This window comes from Danio rerio, chromosome 6 (assembly GCF_049306965.1).
Source record: "Danio rerio strain Tuebingen ecotype United States chromosome 6, GRCz12tu, whole genome shotgun sequence".
Classification (NCBI taxonomy): Eukaryota; Metazoa; Chordata; class Actinopteri; order Cypriniformes; family Danionidae; genus Danio; species Danio rerio.
The window spans coordinates 14,965,873-14,985,741 of NC_133181.1; the positions used below are offsets into that span (position 1 = coordinate 14,965,873).

Sequence of the window (19,869 nt, forward strand, 5' to 3'; positions counted from 1 at the left end):
TTGTGAAAAAAGTCCATTTATTGCAATTCTTACGAAATTGAAAACAAACAAACGTCTTCATCATCTTTGCGTCTAAATAAATCCAGAACACAACTTGATATATTGGATTTAATGGCAAAATGGTAAAGTGCTGTAATATTTGAACTTGATAATTTCTTAAAGAATGTATATGAAAAAAGATCATTTAAAAACAACCATGGTCTACTTTGGCACAGACATTAATAGCTATATTGAGAAATAAATGGTTAACTTCTGTTTTCAGATATTAGACCTTACACTGGCAATTTAACAAATCATTTTGAAATGCCCATACTACACATATTCATATTGTTCCTCTGGATTTCAGTGCTCTTCCTGGAGTGTATACAGTACTGCGCAGGAAGTTCTTCAGAGAGAGATCGTACACAGGATGAACTGCAAGAGGAAGCGAAAACGATTTTTAGAACGAGTTACGACAGCTACATACATCCTTTCAATGAAGTAACAGTAAGGTGTGTATTAACTGTTAGCAAAAACAGTCTTTGCCTTACAGTGTAACTGAGGTCAAATAGGCACTAATGCTGACAGATTTATTTGATCGCTACTTACGTCATCATACTGGAAGTTCACCATTCCCTGCTGCATAGTATCTCTCTTCCTGAAGTGGTCTGAGGATAAACCAAGTCAAGATTTTAAGAAAAGTATTTAAAGTAAAGTATGGTATTTAAATGAAAATTCTGCTATCAATTACTTACCCTCATGCCGTTCCAATCACATTACACCTTTGTTCATCTTCAGAACTCAAACCAAGATATTTCAAGAGTTCACACTTAGCTGATGATTGATTATAAAGCTTGTTTGGCATGCTGTCCCAGGAGAGAGCCCTGAGCTCACAATATCCTTGAGTCCTAGGCTCCCTCCTTTTTGCAGGGCAAGAGAGGAGTTTGAGCTTAGGTAGGTCTGTAGGCTGATGAGGGATTATAAATTGCTTTTTAGAGATATACTGCTGATTAAGAGCTTGACTATAGTGCTAACTTAGATTGATGAATTCACTTGTGACGCATGTTTTTGGACTGTGGGAGGAAACCCCACGCGAGCACCGGGAGAACATGTAAACTCAGAAACGACAACTGGCCTGTAAAGGAGGATTTGAACCAGTGACGTTCTTGCTGTGAGGCAACAGTGTTAACCACTAAGCAACCGTGCCACCTTATAAAGGAAAGGTGGAGGAGTAGAGGTGGAAGGGCAGATTCTTCAGGGCGAAGATGACAGAAGTAAGAAACTCTGGTTATTTATAGTGAGTTAGGAATCATCTGATTGGTGAATCATGCGTTAGTTAATGCGTGACCAGCTGTGATCAATCATAAGCACGTGCTCCTCTCGAAATTACTTTATAAAACTTCACTTCACCTCTCTTCCTCCATAGACAGCAATGGTCCAGAGATGTTCAAAGTCCAGAAAAGGAGCCAAAAACTTTCCTTGTGACTTTAACGGTTCAACTGTAATCATACGAAGCTCCAAGAAAACTCTTGTTGACCATGTTTTTGGTTCCTATACTGGACTTTGAACATCTCTGTGTCGTCTCTGGAGGATGAAGGAGCTCTTGGTTTTCCTCTAAAGTATCTTCATTTGTGTTCTGAAGATGAACGAAGGTCTCAGGGGATTGGAACAACATCAGGGCGAGTAATTACTAACAGAATTCTTATTTTTGAGTGAACTAATCCTTTTAGCAATATACTTCGTATAGGGATGTAACGATTCACCTGACTCACAATTCACGATACTAATCCTATTACAATTTAAGGTGTAGAACCCTTTCATTTTTTCTTAGATGCTGCACATTTTTGGTTTTTGCAGAATGATACATTTTCTGCCATAACCAAACTGCCATTTCAAAAATGTGAAAAGCGAAAAAATGTATCACGATTAGTTCAAGTCGGTAGAAATGTTGGTAGATTTTCGTCACATAATTGAATCGATTATCCACCGTTTTCAATCGTTACATCCTTGTATAATAATTCGAACAATATATAGTATGAATCGGTACTGAAACCTTTTATTAAACGCCTCACTCACCTGTAAGTGCTTTTAGCTTCACACAACACGCCACATAGTCATCAAAGTAGATCTTTCCTGACCTGCTGTAGCGTTTGACAATGGCGTCCAATACCCGTGGGCTAACCCGATACCCTGTCAAAATGAAGACACACTGAATTACATCACAAATCATTTGGTTAACGCGACTGCTGGCTAACACTCTGTCCTAACTACATGCGAGGAGTTTTTGTCCTAACCATCAGCAACGGCGACACAAGAAATTTCTATTTTAGAAACATTTTAGTTTTTCAAAGACATTGCAGCAGAAAAGCCAACTGCATATTGTGGCAAGTATCACACCAGGTATAGATTATGTGTTAAATGCTACCAAAGTGAGTTTGAATGTCATTGTACGTGGCATTTATTGCCATACTACTGAAAGCAGGAGCAGATAGTTCACTTCAGATCTTGAAAATAAAATACAGTTGGTATGTAAAGTATTCAGACCCCTTTAAATTTTTCACTCTTACTGTATATTGCAGTCATTTGCTAAAATCATTGAAGTTCAATTTTTCTTCATTAACGCACCCCATTTTGACAGAAAAACACAGAATTGTTGACATTTTTTGCAGATTTATTAAAAAAGATAAACTGAAATATCACATGGTCCCAAGTGTTCAGACCCTTTGTTCTGTATTTACTAGAAGCATGGTCTAATACAGCCATGAGTCTTTTTGGGAAAGATGCAACAAGTTTTTCACACCTAGATTTGGGGATCCTCTGCCATTCCTTTTTGCAGATCCTCTCCAGTTCTGTCTGGTTGAATGGTAAACATTGGTGGACAGCCATTTTTTGGTCTTTCCAGAGATGCTCAATTGAGTTTAATTCAGGGCTCTGGCTGGGCCATTCCAGAACAGAGTTGGTGTGAAGCAACTTCTTCGGTATTTTAGCTGTGGTAATTGTCTTGTTGAAAGGTAAACTTTCGGTTCAGTCTGAGCACTCTGGAGAAGGTTTCATCTTCTGTACTTATCCCTGTACTTGGCCACATTCATCTTTCCCTTGTTTGCAAGTAGTCGTCCTGTCCCTGCAGCTTAAACACACCCCCACAGCATGATGCTGCCAACGGTATGCTTCACTGTTGGGACTGTATTGGACAGGTGATGAGCAGTGCCTGTTTTTTTTCCACACATAGCTCTTAGAATTAAGGCTAAAAAAGTTCTATCTTGATCTCATCAGAACAGAGAATCTTATTTCTCACCATCTTGGTGTACCTCGGGTGTTTTTAGCAAACTCCATGCAGTCTATTATGTGTCTGGCCCTTCTGCCATAAAGCCCCAGCTGGTGGAGAGCTGTAGTGATAACTGACTTTCTACAACTTTCTCCCATCTCCCAACTTTCTGCATCTCTGGATATCAGCCACAGTGATCTTTGGGTTGTTCTTTACCTCTCTCACCAAAGCTCTTCTCCCCTGATAGCTTAGATTGGCCAGACGTCTCTGGTCGTCTCAATTGTCTTCCATTTAAGGATTATGGAGGCCACTGCGCTCTTAGGAAGATTTTTTTTTGTAACCTGGGCCAGATCTGTGCCTTACCACAACTGTGTCTCTGAGCTCTTCAGGCAGTTCCTTTGACCTCATAATTCTTATTTGCAATGACATCCATAATGAGTTGTAAGGTCTTATATAGACAGGTGTATGGCTTTCCTAATCAAGTCTAATCAATATAATCAAACACAGCTGGACTCAAATGAAGGTGTAGCACCATATCAAGGTCTGAAGAGATGGACAGCAGAGTTAAATAGACGAGTGTCACGTCAAAGAGTCTGAATAGTAAGGACCATGTGTTTTTTCAGTTTTTCTTTTTGAATAAATCTGCAAAAATGTCAATAATTCTGGGTTTTTCTGTCAATATGGGGTGCTGTGTGTAGATTAATGAGGGAAAAAGAAATGAACTTCAATGATTTTAGCAAATGGCTGCAATATAACAAAGAGAGCAATCATTGTTTCAATGATTGATAGGTCAGTCCTTCACAATAAACAAGCACATGTAGTATTCTCAGGTCAGTCATCCAGGTATTTTAATTTGATTACTCAAACTTGTTTGAAGAACCAAATAAGAAATATGTCATCTCAACTAAAAGATTCAGGATCTGACAAAATTGAACGGATGAAGAACTTCTGGTACTAATTAGCTGCATTTTCACTGTTGGGCCAGTGCGAGCCAGGGCTTTTATCGGGCCGGGCCATGCCAATAGTTTAGGAGCACAAGCAGTGAGGCTGAAATCATGTCTCGTTTCCACTGTCGGGCTAGTGGCTCGACATGCAAACCCCGCCCCCAGAACGTGCCCCAAATTCCCGCCCAGTTCAGCGGGAATCAGCAGAAAGACAAAGCACACCATCGTATCATCACGAAATGAATAAAACAAAGCCAAAACAACCAAAACAAACAACATGTTACTGTACAGCATTACATTATATGTCTATATGCATTTTCATTCATTATATTTGTTTACATACAGACCGACTGTTGGCATCGTACAACAAGTGGCCACTAACAGATGGACCCAGCGCACCATCCATTATATAAAACCATCATATAAAACGGTTTTACTCTCCCGAAAAAAGCTCTGTTTGCACGATTTGATTAATATAATCGTATCCCAATACTTTATGAATCATTTTTCAAAACTCCTCTGTTGTTTATTGTTTTCAGTAAATATCTTTAAGCTATGCCCCATATAGTTCAAAACCTGACAGGTGGACAAGTCCAAGCTTGTTTTTAGTAAAACAAGTATAAATATGCATATAACAATAATAATACTGCTAATAATAATAATAATAACATTATTCAAAAGCAAATTGTTATGAATAAACTGAAAAAGGTGTTATATGAAATAGCCTATCTTAAACTGACCAGCTATGTGTTTTTTTTTCTTTCCTTTATTTATTGATTTTTTTGGCTCGTGTACTCCTGTGCGATCGGAAAACTAGTGTAATGGCGGCACGACATCTTTACCAGACTCGGGCAAAAACCGCCTCTCCTTTCACTCCGCCCCCAAGCCCCAGCTGGCCCTTTTTAGCCCAAGGGCCAAAATAGACTAGCCGTTGGCCCTTAGGAAGCCCCGCTTTGGCCCGAACAGGCCCCGAAAGTGACAATGGAAACCCGACTGGCCCTGGCTCGCTCGCTTAGGCGTGATAGTGGAAACGCGCCATTGAGTTTGCTTAAATGCCACAGTCAGAGCATTAACTGGTGCTTACCATGTCCATCCCGTTATGGCAACAGAGTATCATCTTGTAATGACAAGCTTTATCAATAACATGTAATGCTACAAAGTTAAACTAATGTCAAACTGGTTTCTTGAACATAGCAACTCAAATGGCTCCACAGTCCCCAGATATCAACGAAACAGAAACTTTCATAGCATGGATCACAAACCTTGCAAATCTGTACCAATTACATTAAGATTTTGGTTTAATTTTAACCTAAAACTTTAAATAATATTTCCAGCACCTTCCTGAAACTATGCCATTAAGTAGTTTGGTATTTCTGAAGACAAAAGGAGATCCAACCCAGTACTAGCAAGGTAAGTGTATCAAAGAGCCAGGGTAAGTGTATCAAGGGGCCAGTGTAAGTGTATTTTGACCTGTGAACTAGGTGCTTTCTGATATACTGAAAGACCACACTTACCCATGTTAGCAATGGACTGGGACATCTCGTAAGGTTCCACGGTCCCACTGTGGTCCCTGTCCACCATCATGAAGTTCTGCTTCCAGCCATTCAGCACACCAAAAAGCTCTTTAAACTCATTGAATCCCATCTTTCCTGTGTAATCTCTCTGAACATACATGGTTAAAGAAAACAATCCGCATCACTGGATCTGCTAGAATTACAGTTAAAGCTTCTGAGTCAGGATACGTCTGCATTAATCTTGATACATTAGAAAGTGTTTTTTTTTGCAGGTCGTTTTTCAAAAGGTTCTTACCCTAAGCCAAACAGAAATATCCCTGACTATCATTTTATGGAATGAAGAAGCTGAATTTCCATGGCCTAAAAAACAAGGCACTTTGTATAATCTTAAAATTGTAAGAGCTTGTTGGTTATTTTTCGTGGATTGAATAGACATTATAAGAGCAACAGAAGACAAGTTAATTTTAGAAAATAAATTAAAAGAGCGCACTCACTATCCTTTGGCTTCTGGCCACAGCTGAATGAACCACCAGTTACTCTGGCAAATGTTTTGTCAATCTCATCTCAATGTGTCAATATAAGCATGAACAACCATCTTAATAAACAATACAATTTTTTCAAAAAGTTCATTCTGATAGACATGTGACGCTGACAAGATGCGCATACCCCTGTTTCTTCATTGTTTATTAACCCTTTAACTACCTTACCTAGAAAACTCCTAAAAAACTCCTTAACTCCTAATGTCGCTAGTTAACACACTCAATGCATTTTTTCAACACATCCCGTAATTTCAAAAATACCAGCCTCTACCAGATGGTTGATATGTCGGTTTGTAGTAAAAGTACCGGACTTAATACATATACTATGAAAAATCTGAAAATATGAAGCGTAAGACCAGTTTATTTAAAATATATATTCAAAATAAAACATTTTTGAACATTAAATCATCTTTATTTTTTAAAGTATGCCATAAAATATTTTAGATTCTCATTTAACATGCTTTCTCTTTTTTTTTTTTTTTACAATAAAACCAAAATCAAGTGTAAAAGTGCAACAGGATGTTTGTTTGACTTTTTTGCAAACCAACAATTTTGTGTGTTATTATTTAAAACAGTCATTCTTTAAATGACTTTAACATGGTCAATCGTTTGGTAGAGGGGCAGTCAAAGGGTTAAAGTTGTAGTTCATTCCGATGCTGACAAAATACACTACTCTAGGCAGATTGAGCTAAAAAAACATGTTCTCTACTCTTTCTCTAAACTGTACTAATTTGTAATAATTTGGTGGTTACTAGAGGTTATGAGAAACTTAAGTAACAGTTTGATATATAAAAAAAAGATAAAAGTGCAACCTACTTATGGATGCATAGCCCTCGCCGTGACTGTCGGCTGACGTACACCTCTCAAAAATGTAACTACACGTAACAACAACGTGTAGCGCAAGCTATGTGATTAGTCGGCTTGGTAGCTTGGTAGCTGACCAGTATGGGCGGAGGTGAGAACCACGCGAGCCTGATGGAGCAAGTGTTTACAAGTTTAGTTTAACCTATTGATTAAAGTTGACACGTCCGCCAGTTTCTGCCTCAAAATGAGCAAGTTTGAGCCACTTGTACATTAAGATAGTGTTCAGGAAAAACAAAACACCAGCGAAGAAACTCGACACAGAGAACCATAAACGCCTACTACCAGCTAGCGTTTCGGAAGTGTTATTGCAGAGCAACAGAAACAGCACGCAGAAGTATAAACAGTGGTGTAAAGTAACTAATTACAAATACTCAACCTACTGTAATTGAGGAGTTTTTCTCAAGAATTGTAAATTACTAAGTTGTTTCAAAAATGTGTACTTTTACTTTCCCTTGAGTACATTTTTAGTGCTGTATCAGTACTTTTACTCCACTACTTTCCTTCAACCTGCAGTCACTACTTTATTTTTTCTTGTCTATTAGGATTAGAAAAATCAGTCCTGTAATTCCTGTCCAATCAAATCGCACGTAGAAGGAAAATCGCATCATAATGATCTACATCAAGACATGTGCGATTTATAAATGCAGCAAACTGTTTGGAAGCATTAAAAGTGTCCAAGATGATGTCCAAAATCTTTACACACATTAACACAGAGACTGTTTAGATGCATGTCAATGACGAGAAGATCACAGATGTTGGTTGATGGCCGTAAACAAAGACTTCAACATGATGTCAGATAGATGTTATACCCTAACGTCATGGGAACGTTGGATTTTGTTTGGAAATGAAAATCAGGTTGAGATCAGAACTCAGCATCAGACCAACATCAATGTCCAACCTAAAACCAACCAAATATCAACGTCTAATGATGTCACAGCTTGAAGTTGTGTGGACATTACCACTAAGACGTCTTTCAGATGTTGGATTTTGGTTGCTATACCTGTTGAATAAATCTCAGAATTTGCTGTCAATATGATGTTGGTATAAGATGTTGGCTCGATGTTGGATTTTGGTCACTTTCTAACAAGCTAAAATCAACCAAGTATCAACGTCATTTGACATCATTATTAGACTTCAAAATAACGTTGTCCTTAGACGCTGGCTAGCCATTGAATTTTGGTCACCTGACATCACAACCGAAACCTAATATTAATGTCTTATGACATGATGTGCCTGCTGGGCAAAAACTTGATGCATTACACAGGGTCTCTGCAGATATCATAATGTCAAATTTAAGACCTTTTAAGACCTTTTTAAGACCATTAAGTATTAAATTTAAGACCTATATCGCAATATAAAAAACACGCGAGAGAAAATGTAAAAGCACAAAATTAGGGGTAAAATAAAGTTATTTAAATTTCGCTCTCTCGCATTACAGCGCTCCCGACTTATAAAACTGCGCTTGCGACATTTGTCAGTGAAATAATGGCATACTCTGCCAGTCGAAATCATGTCGCGCGCACTCAAAGCGAACTTCCGCAAACACAGCGATGACGTCACATTCGCCGTGCGCACTGAGTTTAATAACAGAAAGCTGATTGGCTATTGCAAGTTGATTTGTTTGTAGTTGTAATACCGCAAATTACAATTGGACTAGTGAAAAAATGAACTACAACACCCCAAAAACCTAGCAACAACAACAAAAAGAATTTAAATGAGCATTAGATGTAGCGTTACATGGACATCTCAAAAACAAGACCTGTGCAAATATATTAAAGACCTAGAACAGCAAATTTAAGACTTTTTAAAGCCATAAATTTCGATTTTTAAATTTAAGACTTTTTAATACTTTTTAACACCCCACGGGGACCCTGATTACAGAATGTTACGTTTATACACACATGCGCAAATTACATGTAAATGCATCATCTTGTGGCAGAACATTAGCTGTCTTTGCTCTGCTCAGTATGGCAGGCTGCCCCAATGCGCCAAATCTAAAATATTTAAAATAGGCACTATCCTTTTGAATAAACTGCATAGTTGCAATCTAAACAACAACATTCTTGCCAAAAAAGCCTCAAAAGTACATTATGTTGTCCAACAGCTGCAATATTTGTCAAACTGTAGTCTTCTGCTCGCTAATATTGTAGGAGGAGTAATACACAAGGATGAAGAGGTATAGGATTTGGCATTCTGGATGGCCTTGGACAGATCATTCCCTCAGCAAGGAACAGTGAATGAAAAAAAATTCTGAAAAGCCTTTTATTAGGGGCCAAGCACCGTAGGTGCGTAGGCACCTATTGCTTTCGTTAGTGTTCCTATTATTATTATTCTCCTTCCGTTTTTTCCGCCGGATTTGAATGGCAGCCCATATAGGCGTATGCGGGAAAGTTGTATAATTTGGCACAATGATAGAGGACAGTGTTAACATTAATCAGACCAAATATGAAGTCTCAAAATCAAACTCTCTAGCGCCACCACTTGTCCAAACTTTCATGTATGTTTTTCATGATAACTTTTGACCCGAATGGGCTACAATCAAAATTCGTTTTTCCTCTGATTCCTTGGCTCAGTCCAATTCAAAAGCACCCTATGACGTCATTTTCCGTCATAAATTTTTTCCCGCTATTTTTAATTATTCGAAAAACCTATTTGATCGAACTCGTCCTAGGCCGTTTCTCGGATTTTTCCCAAAATTAAATCACATGATCTACAGACCATGCCAACCAAAAGTTATGGAATTCAAGTTGATTAGACCTACTGTTTTCTTTCAACTTGCGATCAAATTTAACGTAGAACTTGCGAAAATGGACTTGAGGCGATATCTCCGTAACATATTCACTGATTCACACCAAACTTGGTATGTATTATGACAACTAGGGTCTGGGGTTATATGTGGAGTTTCAGCGCACTGCCCCCTAGTGGTCCAGAGATACAAAAAACTTGCTTTTTTGGTTTATAACGTCTCAACCTTTCGTCCAAAACTCATAAAACTGGTCTCATTACATCCGGCAGAGCATGTTGAGTCAAATGATGTCTGATTTTCACAGGTCAGCCATTTTGGGCGTCGACCATTTTGATTTGCTATATACCATTAAAAATGCTATTTTACCAACACATTCACATATCATTACAAAACATGGTATGCATCTTCAACCCCATGCCCTGAAAGTACTCAAAAACTTCTGGAGCAGCACCACCTTTTGGCCAAAAGTGCTTGGCCCCTTAATTGCTGCTTGCAGCTATATTTATTACTATTATTATTATAGCCTGGTTTTTGAAAAGGGAATTAACATTTTTGGATGTTTAATTATGAATAAGCAGCTTTTCAAAGATGCATGAAAATGCTAGTATGAGCAAAGAAACCGAAACAACACTTTCAAATGTACCAGGGTTAAAAAGATATTTCCCCCCAAAATGAAAATTTACTCATCCCCAAGTGGTTTACTTCTTCTGTTGAACACAAAATACGATCTTTTGAAGAATGCTGAAAACCTGTAATCATTAAGTTCAATAGCAGGGAAAACAATTGTTACATCGTTTTTAGCTTCCATCAAAATATCTTCTTTTGTGTTTAAGAGAAAGAAAGAACTCGGAAATGTTTCAAAGTAAAGGAAGACCGAATTTTCATTTTTGGGTGAACTATCACATTTGAACTTTGCCATAACAGATTTATTCGGCTTCATGTTTCTGTGAAGGATACATCCAACAAGGCAATCATAATCCTGCAGGTTTCCAAACTGAAAGCTGTAAAATAATAAATAAATAAAAATGAAAGTTCGATAGTGCAAGAATTCAGTACTGTAACATCTGTTTCCACACTCTCTGTACTTACGAGTGTAAGAGCCACTGATTCCAGTCTGAGTAAGGCACCTCTGAAGTTCTTCAGCATCAACTTCACCATCCTGACATTACATTCATGTTACTACATGACCAACAAGATGGGAATGCAAAAAGCCACAAGTCCCTAGCAGCTCTTGCTCTCACCTGACCAGCTATTGCTGTGAAATAGCCCCACATTGGGTCCTGGGCAGGAGCAGCAGAAAAAGAGCCTGGATACCCTCCATACGGCTGTCCGGGGTAACCACCCGCAGCAGGAACACCGGGCATCGCACCATACTGTAAACAAAAAACATTAAAGGCAAAGTTCAACAAAAAAATTCATTCATTTATCCACCCTTTACATGTTCCAAACCAGTCTGAGGTATTTTACTGTTTAGCACAAAATCAGATATTTTGAATAATGTTGGAAACCTGTAATCATTGACTTCCACAGTATTTGTTTTTCCTTCAATGGTTACAGGTTTCCGATATTCTCCAGTCCAGGGGTCACCAACCCTGTTCCTGGAGAGCTACCTTCCTGCAGAATTCAGTCCCAACCCTGATCAAACACACCTGAACCAATTAATAGTACCTAAAGCAGCACTTGACAATTACAAACAGGTGTGTTTGGTCAGGGTTGCAACTGAAATGTGCAGGAAGGTAGCTCTCCAGGAACAGGGTTGGTGACCCCTGCTCCAGTCTATCTTGTGTTAAGCTGGAAAAAAACTAATCTAAAACTTTAGAATAAGTAGAGCGTGGGTGAATGATGACAGATTTTTCACTAATGGGTGAACTATCATGTAGTATGCACTGAAGTAGTTTGATCTTTGACCTTTCTATTTATTTATCTTTCTTACTGAAACATGAACTGAAAGTTAAACACAAGATAATTTGATTATACAAATTAATAAATCAATAAAATATAAGCACGATCGCCTCACAGCAGGAAGGTCTCTGGTTGGAGCCTCGGCTGGGTCATTTGGCATTTCTGTGCGGAGTTTGCATATTCTCCCCGTGTCCGTGTGGGTTTCCTCCGGGTGCTCCGTTTTCCCCCACAAGTCCAAAGACGTGGTATATGTGAATTGGGTAAGCTAAAATTGACCGTAGTGTATGTGTGTGAATGAGTGTGTGTGGATGTTTCCTAGTGTTTGGTTACAGTTGAAAGAGCATCCGCTGTGTAAAACATATGCCGGATAAATTGGTGGTTCATTCCATTGTGGCGACCCTAGTTTAATAAAGGGACTAAGCCGAAAAGAAAATTAATGAATAATATGAAGTTGTATATCAAAACGAACTGTAAAAACACCTTAATGCTCATTTATGTGCAATGCCATGGTTCTACTCCAATATATGGTTGAAATGTACAACTAAGAATCACATTTTGGTCTAAAGACAAAAATTAGTCAAATTTAATTTAGATTTATTCACATTTCATTGCAAAACTGACTTATTTTGTTGCACACCTACCGCTCAGCAACTCCAAAAAGCTTGATACTTTGTTACTTTTTACACAAAACAAAGTCTATACTTTCAAATGACGTTTAAATTGAAGTTTTGTTCACACATCAGCTGAAAAAAGCACAGATTAAAACTTTATTTCTAAAGACTGAGCTCAATATGGATCATGTCACTGAAAATCCAATGACAGCCCCAAGTAAAATAAAAAGTACAACCCAAACCTAGCTTTTAGCGTCTGCACAAAGGACAATAAATAGAGTAATCAACCACTTATATTTAAAACATAACCTATTACTCCACTTGGATTTGTTCCAAACCACCCATAATTATCCAGTTACACTTAAACGCTGTTCCTCGAAGGCCACAGCCTTGCAGAGTTTATTTACAACTCTGCTTCAACACGCATACCTTGTATTTTTCAGAAGCCAGAATGACTTGATTAGCTGGATCAGACGCATTTAAATAGGTTTCAATCTAAACTCTGGCTTAAGCTGTAACCCTCCAGGTACAGAGTTTGACATGCAACAAACTTAAAAAAAATAAAATAAATAAAAGTTGACAACTTAAAATTGTAAGGCAACTTGCAGCACAGCGATTTTGAGTCAACTCAAAAACCTCTGCAGCAAGTTGCTGTTACAGTGCATACATTCCACAAAGTTTTACCAAGAATAAAGATGAGTGAGTCAATCACTATTTGACCTAGATAATTAACAGCTTACAGTTTGTATATAGAAGAGAAGCAGATGCATATAGAGTGGAGGAACTATGACGTCAATTTGTATGCAAAAACCTGGAAGCGAGTTAGCATTTTAGCAGTTCCGGTCTCCGAGTCCCAAAGTCAATGGGTTTTTTGAATGGGGTTTCAGTAAAATCAGTTAAATAAGGTTCGTGGCTAACACAAACAAAAGATACTTTCGCGTTTTGTTCTACGACATAAAACACACCAGGTACATCGCATTCTTGATTTTTTAAATCAGTTACACTTCTTTAAAAAGACGGTTGCGATCAGGTTGCTGTCAGAGACATTATACATCATCAAGCTGATCTGGTCTGGAGCACAGCTCGCTTGCGTTGGGCATTTGGATTTGTCTGGGATTTAAGTATCTTAATGAAAAGTATTTTATAGTTTGTAGTATTTTTCTCATTGGGAATTCAGATTGTGTGTAGGTAATGCCTTCACTTAAAAAGACCATGGAGACAGATTCATTTCTTGATCATTTATTTTAATTAGACTATATTATGAAGATACTGCCTACCAGTGCAGCGTGTCTCTTTCTTGCTCTCAGTAATGCAAAAGTGTGAATAAATGTGTAAAAATACATGCATGTTAACTGTTATTTTAACGTGATCAAGTGATTTTTCGTCTTTTTTTCTTCATCTGAACACATTTAACTCTGTTATAACTGCAATATTTACACTTCTCCATAAAATGTATAGCATGTGTGACTGTATAGACTGCTTTTCGCTGTACGTCGTGACATAAAAAGAATATTGAAGGTTGCTCTGTGTCCATGATGATGGAACTTGCAGGCATTTGATAGACGTGTTCCTCGCGCCTCATTTCTGTGGTCTGTTAAGGTAAGCTGGATGTGTGCACGCGAGCGATACACTTATTTAAATATGTCTGATGATAATACTATGTGGGCACATTTATAAATACAGTTTTAAAGCTTTTACAACAACCGTAAAGCAAAACAGACGTATTTCCCACGTAAAAACGATCCAAAAGGTCGCATAGGTATATGTGTTTGTGCTTACTTATTTGTTTATAATATGTAGCGTGTATTATAATTTAATAAACAGAGAGATTAACTCTTTTTCATGGATCATATTTCTAAAAATAAGCTTGAAAAGTCGTCTGTTGCAGGGTGATGCCGACGTCACAGACGAGCGCCAGTGGGCTTTGTTGTCAGTTTATAGCCTAATGTTAGCTTTTCAATTCTTGCGTTTCAAGAATTCAAGGTTGTATTTTCATGTGACGATTATCCGACTGGACAAAACGTGTAAGTTTAATGAACAGTGTTTGAACACAGAGCTTATTATTTGCAATTTTCGAAAAGCCTATGGGAAAATCTTATGGGGATTTTATCGAGGGAACCAGTTTTATGCTAGCAGCCGATTCGCCTACAAGGTGACGTCACAGTTCCTCCACTCTATTATACCAACACAATCCCATGGCAATTCGTAACTTTTTGATTTACTGGCTAATTCGTATGAATTCGTACAATCTAGTTCGTACAATTTAGTACAACTTGCTTATCCCCCAATGACGGTTGGGTTTAGGGGTGGGGTTAGGTGCCAGGCCTCCTTTTTAAAATCGTACAATTTCGTATGACTGAACTCGTACGAATTCATACGGATTAGCCACTAAACTGGCAAAACGTAAAATACTTACGTTTTCTCGTTAGATCAGGCTGATTATACACACATATCTAGTAAAAACCATGTTATTGTTTGTAACCACTTTGACCAATACTCAAAATAAATCGGTCAGAAAAACCAAGTCCTTTAAAACTACTGCTCCAGTGATAGCATGTTAAAGCTTGTTCAACTTAAGGCATCACGCTCACACTTTACATAAGGTTTCATCAGTTAATGCAATTGCTAATGTGAACTAATGACGAACAATAATTGTAGAGCACTTATTTATCATAGTTAGCATTTACTAATGCATTACTTATATAGGAATTCATGCTCGTTATTTAACATTAGTTAATGCATTGTGAGTTAGTTTAACCTTTTCCATTAACTATTATTAGCAAAGATGAATAAATACTGTAATAATGTATTTACTAGCATGGAAAAAACAACGAACTGTACATTTAAGTAACATTAATACAGCCTTATAGAAAAGTGTTACCGGCCTCACTTATTATTAATTGTTTTAATGTACTTTACTCCCCAATGCTTACTTTGAAGCACTATGTGCATGTATATAATAAACAAGAACTAAATGAATATGTATTATCATTAAATTTTTTCAAATTAAGTTTATTCCTGCCATTTTCTCAAATGAAATACTGTGAACATTTTCCTTGCTCTGTTCAACATCCCTTTGAATAAAATTATTATTTTACAAGAGGGTTAATAATTTTAAGTGTGTGTGTGTGTATACAAGTTACGTAATAATATTAGTATTCTAAGTAACGAGTAAAGTAATTTATTACTTTTCAATATTAAGTTATAATATTTAACTGACATTAAAAAAAGATTCATGCAAGTTACTTTTTGGTTTAGTTAAAGGTAAATGAAGGTTATACAGTGTGTTGTAATTGCAGAGCTCCTCTATTTATAAAAAAGAAAAAAAGAAACGTAACTCAAAAGTAACGCAACTCATTACTTTCTATAAAAAGTAAGTAACGCAAATAGTTTTTTTGTTTATTGCATTACTCAATTTTGATACTGTCAAAAGTAACTTTCCCCTATATATATATATATATATATATATATATATATATATATATATATATATGCTCATACATATGCCCCTGTTTATTTTTCCCCCAATTTCTGTTTAACAGAGAGATTTTTTTTCAACACATTGCAAAACATAATAGTTTTAATAATTCATTTCTAATAACTGATTTATTTTATATTTGCCATGATGACAGTTAATAATATTTTACTAGATATTGTTCAAGACACTTCTTTACAGCTTAAAGTTACATTTAAAGGCTTAACTAGGTTAATCAGGTTTACTAGGCAGGTAAGGGTAATTAGGCAAGTTATTGTATAACGATGGTTTGTTCTGTAGACAGTCAAAAAATTGCTTCAAGGGGCTAATAATTTTGACCTTGAAATGGTTTATAAAAATCAAAAACTGCTTTTATTCTAGTTGAAATAAAACAAATAAGACTTTCTCCAGAAGAAAAATTTTTATCAGACATATTGTGAAAATTTCCTTGCTCTGTTAAACATTTGGGAAATATTTAAAAACGAAACAAAAATTCAAAGGGGGGCTAATAGTACTGACTTCAACTGTGTTTGTGTTTGTGTGTGTGTGTGTGTGTGTGTGTGTGTATATATATATATATATATATATATATATATATATATATATATATATATATATATATATATATATATATTAGTTACATTTTATGTTGCTTCATTAATTTTAATAATTGAGGTCAACAATTAACAATTTAAGTATAAAGTAAAAAACGAATATATTTTAATCTCTAAATGTTTCACTGTGGAAAAAATAACAAAAACATTTTAGAAAACCATTTCTAGAATTTTCCTGAACTTATTTTCTGATACTGCATACTCACATAGCCTATAACCTGTCGCGGATTCTATCATTATAGTTTAAACCTTCTCCATATAAAACTGGCTTGTTTTAATGTTAGTTTTTATGTTAACTTGTATTTTGTTTAATATATGCTTTTCGGGGCGTAACCACGCATACTTTACTACGGACAATTCGAAAGCAATCTGGCGTCTCGACAGCAACTCATCAAATTAAAAGAATAATTTTACTAATCAAGCTCAACATTCAAATATGAGCGATACTTACATTGTTGTATCCGGGAAACGCCATACTCTGATCTGACCTGTGAAAAATAGAAAAGACCTAAAAAAATGAATCTTTAGTGAAAGTTTTCAGGCAGGCCAGGTCACTTCCGTACTTCAGACTGTGTGACGGAAACGAGTGGATGACGTCATTACAGTAAGACATCTGACTGATATGGAAGGCCGTTGGGGCCAAAACGTCTGCAACAAACGTGTTAACGCGTAATTGCGTGTTAACACGTAATTTACGCGTTAACACGTAATTTACGCGTTAACACGTTGGTACGTGTTAACACGTCATTTACGTGTTAACACGCAATTTACGTGTTAACACGTCTTTTTTAAACTAGTCTCATTTTAAAGTGATATCATTTACTAATTTCTCCAATTAACCAACTTATTATATGTATAATGTAATTTCACTTAAATCACAATAAATGTTTTGCAGTCAATGATATGTAGCAGATATTTAGTATTATGAAAGGCCAGACATCTTCAGTTATGTTATGTTTGATGGCATAATAATGTATAATAATAATGTTTGTTATTCAGCTGCTGAGATTTCTTTGAAATATGTGTCCAGAGATATCAGAATGAGATTTATTTGACAAGTGTCTGCAAACACACAAGGTGTTTTTTTTAGCCAGAAGCACATATAGAAGCACATATACATACAGTATATACATACAAATCAACACAAGAACACAGAATGACATAAGTGGATAAAGTAAATAATAAAACATTTTGGATACAAAATCATATACAGTAAGGGTTGTGTATATGTATGACTAAAACAGGAAGCAACTAATCTAATAATAAAGATGTATAGAGAAAGATATGTAGAAATCTGGAGGTTGGGCGGGTGCACTAATCCTCTCCGCTGTCCTGATAGTCCACTGCAGTCTTCTTATGTCTGATTTGGTGATTTCTAGATGGCACTTAGAGGTTTTTTTATCTGATCTTTTTATACATTTATTGTTTGCAAAACTTTACACTATATACTTTTGGTCTCTGTACTGGAAACTCCAAATCACCAAGACAAAACATTCTTGTGTGCAAACAATTGACAATAAATAATTGACAAGTTTTGATAAAACTGTAATTAAGCTCCTTTCTGCCTGTTGAGAAAAGCCCAAGTTATGATATACTAAATTAAAATTACAAGACAAAAAGTCGAAATAATGATTTATTAATTCAAAATATGACTAAATAAATCTGTAGCAATGACATAACGACAATAGATGGCGACAATTCACCATTTAAATGTGTAACTTAATTCTCTAAAGATGATTAATCTAATAAAACTTGTTTTTTTATTAATTTTTTATATTTCAGTTATTGAATCTTTAACTGAATGTAATTTTTTTCATGCATGCAGTTTTCATAAACAAGCTAATGAAAGAATTTAATCTCAAATTAATGGTCCATGATAATTTGACAAGTAACTTTTCAATGTAGTGGGTAACACATGCAGTTTAAGTCAATTCAAAATAAAGTGAATTTAAAGTAATATTTCCCACATTATCTTTAACTAATCAAGGACAATTTCACAATATTATTATGCCACAGTATCAATAAAACAAATTCTTCTGGAGTCATAAGTCTTATTTCTTATAGTTATATTATAAATATTAAGGCGCTGCACGCAATTTTTCATCTTGACAGGCTGGCAAAATTCGGCATGTACACTCTCTCTCAAAAACAAAAACAAAAAAAATTGTGGTCAGGCATGCACAGAGCATCTTCTTTCTCACAATGAGTTTCTTACTTCTATCATTCATCCAACCAAGTTCATTCTCCCGAAGTGATCTGGGAACAAGGTCAGCACTGCAAATAGCCTGTAAAGCCTGCCCTGGCTCATTTAAAGTGATCAGCACAATGAATGATAATGTCATTAAAAATTAAAACGGGCTTCTCTAGAACTGTAAATATTGCACATTATATAACAAATTGTGTTAAAGCATACAAGCATATAGCTGACTTGTGCACTTCATGCTATTTTCTTCTTGCTTATTTTGCAGATAACAGACCAACAAAAATACATTAAAATAAAGATACAAATTATATCAAATGAGTTTCAAAAAGATATATTTTCCAAGAAAGATATAAAAGTGTATATCCTTTTATAAAAGTGTATATTTATGGGCAGGAACAAAGTTTTTGTTCCTGCCCATAAATAGATTTTTGTTCTGTGGGAAATAGGGGTTTATTTAATGTTACACTGTAATTGGGTTACAAGCACGTCATTTGTTTGCTACATTTTTAATTTGTCATTATGTTAAAGATTTTCATAAGTATCTGATTTTTCCTTGTTCTAATGTGCTTTTATTTTCTCCTCACCTGCTGCAGGAGTTTTAAAATCGTAAACAATAATGAAATCTGGTTACAGCACACACAAACCTTAAACGTGCGCACACTCCAAGACCAGAAAACTGTGGCACAGCACACTACAAGATATTAATATTATGATAAGCCTGATGGAGCACATAACCTGATTGCAGAATAACTCTGCTTTATGATAGGCTAACTAACAAATATTTGACCAACTGCCAGAGCGAACAGCCTGCAGAATGAAAAAAATGCTGCTTGAAAAGAGCACAGTCCAAACAAATGTCTAATATTATGAATAACAAAAATAAAACACAAACTACTATTATTATTATTATTAATAATAATAATATTATTATTATTATTATTATGCATCAGAGAGAAGACAAAGGCAGATTAACAGAGAATGGATATTTAATGATACTTAAAACAATGTTGAGGTTGTTCAGAAAAGAAATAACCAATACCAACAAAAAGACAAACAAACAGAACTTAACTTCGGGTTGTAACAAAAACAAGATGATGCCAGTCAAGGTAAACAGTACAGGATTCACAGGACAAGATAACAGACAGGATGACAAACTGGTGAGCAGGCAGGTAGGCTTGCAGGCAGGCTACATCTTCAGGTAAATGCTGTCACG

General features: G+C 36.1%; 1 protein-coding gene across 2 annotated transcripts; it reads right to left on the minus strand.

The window, feature by feature from the left end:
* gca (grancalcin) lies at nt 1-17,031 on the minus strand. Of its 2 annotated transcripts, none has more exon segments than NM_001005585.1 (8): nt 1-414; nt 589-647; nt 2,056-2,169; nt 5,703-5,850; nt 10,809-10,852; nt 10,941-11,010; nt 11,093-11,224; nt 16,905-17,027. In NM_001005585.1, coding segments are annotated over 8 exon segments (618 nt in total). In that variant the 5' UTR covers nt 16,929-17,027; the 3' UTR covers nt 1-387.
* Nucleotides 17,032-19,869: the final 2,838 nt, after the last annotated feature.